This window comes from Varroa jacobsoni, unplaced genomic scaffold (assembly GCF_002532875.2).
Source record: "Varroa jacobsoni isolate VJ856 unplaced genomic scaffold, vjacob_1.0 scaffold_1433, whole genome shotgun sequence".
NCBI classification, from domain to species: domain Eukaryota; kingdom Metazoa; phylum Arthropoda; class Arachnida; order Mesostigmata; family Varroidae; genus Varroa; species Varroa jacobsoni.
This window is the reverse complement of record NW_019214335.1, coordinates 1-10,691: the sequence shown is the minus strand read 5'-3', so window position 1 is coordinate 10,691 and position 10,691 is coordinate 1. Positions and strand designations below refer to the sequence as shown.

The following is a 10,691-nucleotide window of genomic DNA, read 5'->3' as shown; positions in this document are numbered from 1 at the left end:
GAAGGCGCAAGTGGATGCTGCTGTCAATGTTGGCGACGATGGCGCTACGGATGTGGATGATGATTTATCATTGAGTAAGCTATCATTGTTGTCAATATAGGAAATGTTGCTAGGACCCTATGCAGGGGCTGGCGCAACAGACGAACATTTGGCAATTCTGGTCACTTAGCAAATGTTCGCCACACATCTTTTGAACATAATACTGTATAATAATACTGTACAATAGTAATAAGTGCAGCTGCATAAGCCGTAGTCAGTTGTTATAGCTCCGCGACTATCGTTACTACTGGTAACTTCAAGTACTATTAATAATGCTCTCACTAATAACTAGTTCTACTTATAAGTCCCTTATATTTTATTACCGCTCTCCGATTACGGCTGTTTACCAACTTTCCTTGACATTATTCTGTTCCACGCTTCTACTGGCACGCTGACGGATGCACCGGTCGTAGCCAGCTGCTCTAATAACATAATTGCTACAGGGACAAAAAGCCGTTGATAGCGTAACCGTAACGGGGAAAGAAACAACAACAAACAAAAGTCATCTCGAGCAAAGAGAAGGAGCAGGGAAAAAACGACGGAAAGCGCGCTTAAAAATAGCTTTGCTTGAAATGAGCTAATGACACTGTGAAAGGACGCTAGAGGGTGCCAAACAATAAGATGCGCACATCTGTATTCTATCAAAACAAATAAATAGTTTATTAGTGATTTGACTCGAGACGATAACCAGATTGCAAAAAATCAACTCTGCCAGCCAGTTTCATTTAAAGGGATTTTAAATTGAATGTGTGCCATTCACTAGATTTTTCATTACTTTTTAATTATTACGTGTGCCTTACGTGCGTTGTAAGAAAATTTTGGAGCATCAAAATGCCAGCATCGTCATCAGTTGATAGCCTTGTTATTGCTACTGTTAGCATGAAAGACGGACTCGCTGGTAGAGAAGCGGTATGGCACTAGTAATCCACCACCCTGTGAAGATCCAAAAGGTTAGATACTAAAGAAGATGAAATCCACATTGTGTATGTGAGGAGCTAGCGCGTTGCGTGAGGTAACAGGGATATTATTATTGGCACCCGATGTCATACAACAAGTGCTGTGTATGATATGGGTGCAATAGTATACGCTCAGAGAACAATCTACCGATGATACCGGGCAAACGAGTGCATACGAAACCACAGAAGACATAAGCGTTTATGTCACCTGAATACCGTTTAGCCAGCCGCACAGTCGATCGTTTCATGTGCATCTTTTTTCATGCCGTTGCTCTTGCCTATTATTAATTTAATTTTTCAACTGATTTCTGATAATTACTGATCGAACTAATGCTCAAACAACGGTCTAGTCGTGAATGAATGATCATACCCACGAGTCGAGCAACGTACGGTCGATCGATCGATCGATCGATTCATCAATAAATCCATACAAACATACACAAAACAATAACACTTTTCCCTGGGAGAGAAACGACCAAAATTTAATAGCTCAATAACGCACTATATAATTATGCAAACAGATTTAATATAAATCCGTTTATCATCATTATTAATATATTATCATAAAGGTATTGTTATTGATCATAAACGATCCATACCACTACATATTATCTTAACGTGAAACAAAGAACAATAATCTTTGTTATTATGTATTTTTATTATTTCAAGCATTATTATTAAAATGGGGCGACGTGTGTGGGTGAGTGCGTAGTTGTATGGATTAGAAGATGAATAAATTGCATGATGCGCTGATTGGTGCCTTTCTGGGATACATTTAAGTTGGTCTTGTTCTTAAGTCGTGCCTTCTTTCCTCACGGTCCATCTCGAACTCGGTTTTTTTCAATGTTTTTCAGTGCCTGTTTCTTCGCGCTGACGCATATAGGGACGACAGTGATGACAATTGTAATGATGATTTCATAGAACGCATTTGAACCGATCTGCAAATTCTATTGTGAAACCGTTGCGTAATTTACGATGAACGTTCATAGCCATTAGTCGTAGTTATATGTAGCGACACAACTTCAGTAGCAGCTGTTTCCTCTATGCGGGGTCACATGCGAGTTCCTTTTTTTTCTCTCTCCCTCTCTCTCGATATATATATATATATTATATATATTACTTGCGGCCTCTGCAACAGCCCTTTATTTATCTAATATTTTGTTCTGATTGCTTTGCTACTAGTGTGTCAGCCCTTGATAGCCAGCACACATGTGGCCGCCGCAGTAATTTGAATATGATAACGGCTGATAGGAAGGTGGCGGTTGCAATGTTATCACCTACACGAGTGCATGAAGATTATGGGTGTGTGAAATGCACTTGCTATAGTGTTAAGTGCTAACGAATCGGTGTGTGAAGGCCTACGAATGGTCAGTTAGACTAGGTCTCTTCACGGAAGTTGCGTGGTCGCCAAACTAAGCCAATGTTAGATGATAACAGAAATTCAATCATATCTAGTGCTGCTGCTGCGGAAGCGTTAGTATACTAGCATAGGTATGAAGGCAGCTATGTAACGTTTGATCATCCTTGTTCGATAATGGCAGAAGGAAATACGCAGGCCTCATGTGTAAACTCTATTATATTTAACGGTTCCTTGTTTCTGTTTGGTTGTGTTCGATTATTAAGACCCCGTCAAAAAATGTCCCGTTGCGTCATATCGACACATTGCTGTAAGCGGCCTCTCCGTATGCCATCGTCCATTGCTCCAGTTTGCTTCACGTGAAAAAAAAATCATGTTAGCCTAGTGGTGGCGATGCTACTTTTGTTGTTGAGTTTAGAAATTGACTATGCGGAATTAGTGAAGTGGCATATATCCGAATGATGATGATCATGATGGTGGCTGAAGTAGCTCAAGGCCACGCCTATCAAGCATCTAATTGCCTCTGATGTGTGAGTATTTTTTTCCCATGTTTTGGTTATTAATTTGTCGAAGTTTGTTAGTTTTTCGATTTTTCGAGGTCGAAGCAGAAGTTAACGATGGACTGCTAGCAATCAAGGATTAGATCGCTTGGTGGGTGTATTTTTTGCATCGTACCAAAAACTACTTACTTAGTCTACATGTAATATCTATGTACAATACAATAACTTCATTTCGAAAGTTCGTCGTTGGCCATGCGCCCATTCGTGGTTCACACGACAATGAAAACATTCTTGTTGCATTCTAAGGTAGGTCTATATAGGCCCCTAATTAATTTTTTTTTGGTCACACGCTCACCAATGAGCCATGGTCAAGTTTCATTTAATCAGTGCCTTGTTGTACGAAACTGCAAGTAGATGCATATCACGGGATTACTGATAACCGAACTTGTGGCAGCTAGCTCTGACCTGCTGCAGTTATGCTGTTCAGATTGGTGCGGGGCAGAGTTAAAATGTGGCAAATAAAAGATGTTATGTATTAGGATAAACAACTTGACACACAAACTAATGCGAACGTGTGCGATACACATGCATACTTGAGATACGATTTTTAGTATGCTAGAACAACAAAATAAATTCACCAAAACTAATGATCGGAAATGTAAGAAGTCTACAGGCATGCATAATCGGTACTCAGAGGCGCGTCAGTTAGCACATCGAGAACCAGATTACGGTTCAAAGACTTCCAAATTGTCAGCGTTTGTTTTATATACCGTTATCATTAATTACTGTATCAAATTGTAATTAGAATCGTCAATACGAGATCTAATGAGTATCGGTTATGTCCTGTTTCAGGACGACTCTCGCGCGGCAACCGCTGAACTTGAAGATCAGGGCGAGGAAATGTATGCCGCTCTTCAGGGCCGCATAATCAGCGCTGACCTCATGAGCGATCTGGAGGCTGCTCGATATAGCGAGATGCCCCTCATCGTTAAGTAGTCCCAAGCACAAATCCCAAGCAAGCAAATCAACTATAGAAGAAGAGCGAGGAGGCGAAGGGCGAAAGAAGAATCAATATTCGAAAGCCTCCAGAGATGAAAACGTCTGAAGGTGGATAGCGTAAAACGCAAAATATATACATAACGAGATACTGCATTATTACTAGGGTATACCGCAACCACTAATATGAGTAGTGTTGTGGTCTCTCTGTAATATTTCATCATCGGATGCAGGTTCCGTTAACGAACTGCAGCAACATCGGAGACGTCAATAATAACAAACAACCCACAAAGAAATTGTCATGTTATTTTTTCGTGTTACCATCATTAACTGAGCTACTAGATGTGTATGAAATACAACAAGAAACTCCATATGATATATATATATATATATAATGAGTGTGAGATGGCAACAATATATGCATATGTATCCTATTTTACGTGTGAACACAGGCAGGATGGGTAAGTGGTCTATTGGTGGGAAGCCGAAATGTTTTTCAGCGACGAACCAAATTGACTAGTAGCTTCTGAAATAACGAAGGGTGTGCTAACTCGAAAGGAGCGGAAAATCATCACAAGGAACCACGTGCCTGCAAGTAGATTATTTTCCCTAAACTTACCAATACCGTGAACGATGAAGTTCAAACTTAAAATCGCTCAGAGATTCTTCCTTGCCAGTACACAGGACGCGCGTGGTCTTGATAGGTGTACAGATGAAAAAGAAAGTAAGAGTTAAAAAAATTAAAACGGAAAAGCACAAACGCGAATGTTTGCCACTAAACTGAGTCGAAATCATCAGTGGGGAGTTATCGGTGCTTCATCAAAACTTTAAGGTTTACCATGGCGATTGCTGGTTATTGGCAAAATGAAAACGAACTCGTGAAATTTGCGTGCTGGGTTTGTTAGAACTGATAATATGGATGTAACCTGACAAGATTGTTGGATTAAAACCCAGAGGTTATGCTTGACAAAGTGGCGGGTGCTGACATTCAGTGCTGATACTTGGATGATAACGATATCTAATAGCGCAACAAATAACATGGTATTAATATCATATATGGAGATACATACATATATAGCGTTGAATGTGCAACCTACCTAGAGAATGCACATAAACACAGAGTGCACCGAGAAGTGTAGAAGATGTGTAAACTAAATTTTCTAATTCACTTTCAGTACTAAATAACACAATATGCTAACTAGTTTTACCGGATAAAAATATTGAGAAAGCTTACGCGAATGACTTCAGACTAATAGTTCAGTCTGAAAGAGCGAAAAAGACAGAGAGAAAGAAACCGAGGAGAGCTAAAGCGTGCATCATCGCCATATATATATATATATATATATATATAATTACATCATATTGACAACAAGAATGAGTCAAACTCCCAACGGAGGGTTCAGCCTCTTCCGGCCAGTGATCAGTCATCTGATCGCTGCTTGGCTTCAGTTCAAGTTCACAGTAACTTGTTACGCAGACAGAAATAAAGAAAAGATGAAACGGTCGACTTGTGCTGATATAAAATGTACTTATTAAGGCAAAAAAAACTATGATACATATTGAACGTTCGTTCGTTACCTCGTAAATATCTGGCGTGACCGTCACGTCACAACAAGACGTGACAATACGTGATACGTTTTGTGACCGGGGAAAATCCAGCGGTTTCTAACATACACAACCACACACAAACACACACATACAAACACACACACAAATGTGAACATGATGATAATAACAATAACAGGAACAGTAATAAAATATAAACAAAAACACGTTCATGTTAAAACGTATAGTAATTTGTGTAATCATTTTTGCATGCATTGGTGCACGTGCAATCTAGGAGTTCAGGATACAAAGAGTAACGAATTTTATCTAATCTACAACATTTTACAGCTTTATCTACAACAGTTTTTTTTTTTGTAAAGTATTTCTGTAGATATATATACTTCATAACCTATAGAATTTTCATCGTCCTTGCAGTTATGCTTAATATGCATTGAAGTACTTGAGTAACTTACAATACACAGTTTTAATCTTCATTAATTAATAATATTATTGATTATTATGAAGTTGATAATTCTAGTTATCCTTTATACGATAAAATTCAATAGTCTAACGATATAGTTGCCTCGATGTCGTCAGACTACTGTGAAAAGTTTGGCGCAAATTGAAATTTTATTGAGCTATTTGGTCAATTTTTGCCGTATCGGGTTTCCAAATAACATTTCATTAAAAGACCTTTTTTCTTTCCTTTAAAGTTCTCGCCAATCAATGATCACTTCTTTTTGTGCAGAAACGTCGCAAATATTTTGCTCCGAACCAGAATTTTAAAAAGCTGCAGCCTTTGGCGTCCTCGATAATCAAAGAATAGGGTGCCAGTCAGAGAGCGATACCACATAGTGAATACGGATCACAACACGATAACTGCTATATGTTTATCAGGATACTCACTGACTACTTCACTACAGGCCAATATTTGACTAGAAAAAAGAAACCTGTTTCTCTTTCTTTAGTTAGTTTAAGAAATGTAAGCGAAATGAGAATCCATTGTTTGAGTGATTTACCTCAGTTGTGTGTCGCCTTTGTATTCGACGTACATATGCGTTAAAGATGGACCCCAAACTCAATCCCCGGCGGTCTCTAACTTTACTTGAGTGAATGGCAAATCGATGTCCAAGAGTTACCCGAAAATAGCAGATGAATTATCAACACACGAAAGAAGCAGTGAATATTAATACATATAGCCTGGACCATACGCTTTCTCTTCGGCCAATATGGAGCTTCTCGAAGTATGTATTACGTAACCGTAATAACTGTTTAGGGTAAAAACAGCATCAACAACATCTTCCTTTACACTGAATTCAGCACATATGTAAACACGTGTAGAGCAACCATCTACGCAGCTATTATAACAAGAACCCGGCTGAAGCGCACTAGCGCCACAGAAACGGAGTTTCTGTAATAACAGTATCATGTCCTTTCGCTTCCGGTCTTTGGTCTTAGCCGCCTACTCCGTGGTCTTTGACCGTCGAAATCGACGCCATCAGTAACAAAGTGCTGTTTGGTGCAAGCCATTTTGCCCGACGTTTGCCCTAATCCTTGATAAGCTGCACTAGTGCTCTCACCTTCGAGTTTCGATTTTCAGCACTAAGCAATACATTTGTCTCAAAGCTTAGTATTATCTGATGATACTCAGTCAGTTTGAATATCCAGTAGCTTGATTATGTATTTACCAGTTCTCGAACAATTTAAAAGCTATTAAACTTTACGGTTTGCTTTACATAAAACTTAATAATTGTTGAATGCAACCTATTTTAAATCGGATATTACATTTACTTACCGTGCGTTTACACTGACTCATATACTGTGGTTAGCAAAAACGAAAGCACAAGCTAAATGATTCAAGTTGTGTACACCTAGTGCTGCCGCAATGCAGTGCTTAAGATAACTAGCTCCAAGCACGAAACGAGGTCTGTCCACACCCGGTTTCAAACCTAGACCACTTAAAATGCACCTAATCTTAGTGGGTGAACATACTACACTACTACAGGAGCGTATTCCACAAGCTCTTTCTCGATGATAAAAAATTGGCATATTGCACTCGAAAACCGCAGTCGTCCGTGAATTTTTTTGTTAATGATGCAGACGTATTAAATTCGATTTCGTCGTGATTCGTAAACTCGTTTTGCCGCTATCAGAGTTCAGCAGAGGTTGCTGGGATAGGCTAGGTGCGTTCTAAAACATGCGCCTTTATACTTCTCGTTAGCAGAGTGATGGGCGGGCTTTTTGACAACTAGCGAAACGTGTAATTAATTTCTGAACTCGTACAAACAGCGTATGAACTGGTAATTACGTTACAATCGCGTTCGCAGCGCTTACAAACCTGAATCACGATACTCAACATGTTTCATAGTGTGACATGTTTGGTAATTTCACAGTTAGGAGCCGGTCTGAGAAATGAAAAATCCCGAAAATGTATTAGGCATGATCCTTAGCGTTATATTAACGTTAGCATCAAATAACGCCAGTGCTGTGACTCTCACCGACATAACAAAGATTATAAAACTTGGGAAACACCTCAAGTTGTATGAATAGCGAATAGTAGAAACATTTAGCTATATTTCGGTTGAATTTGATTAGCTGTAACATTAACTTCAACATTTACTACATAGAGGAACGGCTCTTGTTATACTTACAAAGATGGACCAGACCTGATTTCTGAAAGGGAAAAGAAATGAATCTGGTGTTTTCCATTAGGAGCAGCTGAATTTTTTTAATCGTAAATGGGCTGAAAGCCGTAGCTCTACAATAATATGACGGCTCGTATCTGGCTTATCGTGTGATACTGTAGATTCCAATAACAGCAGGACACGTGTTAAACATAATTTACATGTGCACAAATAAATATATCCAAACAAGCAGTGACTATCGACTAGTGCCTTTAATAGTAATAATAATAATCATCATAAATCACTTTTTACAGATGTGAACCACTTGTGATTGTGGAAGTCAATAACCACATTCTCATCCGAATCATGATGATCCTCCCTAATGGCACCCAGGGTCCGATCAGTAAACGACGTGACAGCTCCGACGTTTGCGTCGCGACGAGTAAAGTGTGTAACTTCAAATTTAGCCGGTGTTGACGGGGTCGTAGAGTGCACCATTTTTGTAATAACAAATGAGTCCCTCTCAGTCTAATGCATAGTAATAACGTCCGTTTAATTGTTAAGCTAAGGTGCAAATATTATAGCAAATGTTGTTAAATATCCCGCTAAATAAACGGTAAAAATAAGCAGATTCCTCAAGTCGCCCTAATTTGTGGCCTTTCTGTTTGTTCTAAGCTGTGTTCAATAACGAAAGCGATATATAACCTTTAAATAAAAATTAAAAAAAAAAAGGTGTTTATAGCAGAATGAACACTCTAATCTTCGAAATTTTAAACACTATACGATTTGCATTATTTTTGACTGCATCATACTGACAGCTAAAAAACACCATAGCATATTAAGGCTAGAAGCTGACTGAATGGGTTAAAAAAAGTTACGCCTAATTATGAGACTTTTCAAGGCCTTTCTATAGGGTACATCAGGTTTAAAACAACGTTCCAAGTTTCAAATACTTTCGCTAAATCTTACTTTTAAATGGGCGACAACGTCCTGCTAAAAATGACCAACCTGGCAGTTAATAAAGTTTTTTTGACTTATTTATTTAACTGCTTATTAACTATTAACTAAAGTTTAAATATAGGCCGGACTCTCTGGGTAGATACTGTCTACACCCATCTTATAGTCATCAAATAGTATACTAACTAGATCTCAATCAGGATCAGCTGTGGCAATCCAGAAATATCACTGTCGTTCGCTGTTCGCTTACATTTCGCCCGGTTGCCATTCACGTTGGACGTGCTAGTGTCAAACGGAATGTATCCCTGGTTGGTACTTCTGTTGGGTGAAAAACAAGCTACGAACACCCAGCAATCATTTTTTAGGTTATACCAAAACGAAAAAAAAAAAATGTCAGCTATATATTTATTTAACGCTAGCTTAAATCTCCCGCTGCGATTCAAGACACAAGTCAGCGCAACATGTGTCCCTTATTTAATTCAATTTATACGTCTTAATTGCAAGCAATTAACAATAACGCTGTAAGCATTATTGATTGGAAGTATTGTGCACAGAATAACGGAGAACGGGTAGGTCCATTTTAATTCTAATTTATACAAAACAACAACGAGCAGATAAGTATTTTATTTAAGACCGAATACCCACTGTGAGCACCTGAATTTCAACCAAGTGAAATAAACGGTACGGCTTTCGCTGCCTGCGCTAAAGTTCAAATAGAAGGAACATAATGTGAAACTTAATGGGCTTGGGTGTATGGATCGCAGAATGAACTTGCTTTAAATCTTTAACTTACACACTTAAAACGTGCGCGTATTACGTTCTCAGTACAATCGCGTTGTCTTGGCTTTTTGCATAAACCTAAACTTCTAGAGAGTTGATTGAAGTTTCTAGTTATCTACTTGGACGTAAGCTGACGGTGTTATTCGATAATTAAATAAGTTCCTGAAGTCATGTAATACTGCACCCCGCTTACCATTAGTGATCACTGTACGGTTTCGGTCAGAGATCTCATAGGTCATTGTACGAGAGATGGGAAAACTTGTTTTAGAGCTTTTGTTACAGCATGATCCTTCGAGTCTTGGAGATATTGATGGACACTTTGCGTGCCTTCCTCTGGAACGACGGCCGGAATATCAACAAAATAAGACTATGCTAGAAAAACTTCAGAAAAAAATCTTTAATAAAAATGTGAGGATGCGACATTGAAGCATGCCGTTACGAAGAAGTGCAATCGTACACCACAGTGCGACTTCGTTACGAGGTAATCGCAAAAACAAATGCGCTAACAGCTTTCCCGTGATCAATTCCCAATCTAAAGCGCAAAAGATATTGGTATTGTCTCATTCTTGCTTGTAAATACGATTTTGAATCTACATTTTTGAAGGGCAAAACTCTCCAAAGTAAGATTCTTTTATTCAATCAATTCTATAATAATTGTATTGCCTTAACATAGGTATACTTTCTGAAACAAGAGAAATTCGTATATACATATATATATTGTTTTTAAAAACGATTTTTGTGTTTAGTTGGACGCAGAAATGCTTAGTTTCCCAAGCTCCACACAACAGATAAAAAAAAAGCCGTTTTTCTCAGTATCTACTATGAATCTGAATATGGTACCGTATTCTGGCTATCGGAAATGGTCAAGTATTTCAGAAAAATCTCGGTGTCTCTACTTTTCTAGTTAATAGAGATATCTAAATACCTAAATTATAAT

General features: G+C 38.5%; 1 protein-coding gene and 1 long non-coding RNA gene across 5 annotated transcripts in view; one reads left to right on the top strand and one right to left on the bottom strand.

Annotated features, from left to right (window-relative positions):
- The window catches only part of Secp43 (tRNA Selenocysteine associated protein), a 14,494-nt gene extending 5,846 nt beyond the window's left edge, over nt 1-8,648 (top strand). The window contains exons 6-7 of one of the 4 annotated variants that reach the window (XR_002686095.2): nt 2,619-2,882; nt 3,705-3,843. Coding sequence is in view for 3 of the 4 variants with exons in the window: in XM_022850022.2 (XP_022705757.1) it covers nt 3,705-3,848 (144 nt within the window). In the remaining variant the exon portion in view is untranslated. Of the gene's footprint in view, nt 1-2,618; nt 2,883-3,704; nt 5,639-8,331 lie in introns of those variants that run through there. The other 3 variants (XM_022850024.2, XM_022850023.2, XM_022850022.2) reach the window with 3 other exon arrangements.
- On the bottom strand, nt 5,273-7,688 carry LOC111270038 (uncharacterized). Its single transcript, XR_002686096.2, has 2 exons — nt 7,189-7,688; nt 5,273-6,492 (listed from the first exon to the last, which is right to left on the bottom strand). It is a non-coding gene; the product is annotated as an uncharacterized LOC111270038 (long non-coding RNA).
- Nucleotides 8,649-10,691: the final 2,043 nt, after the last annotated feature.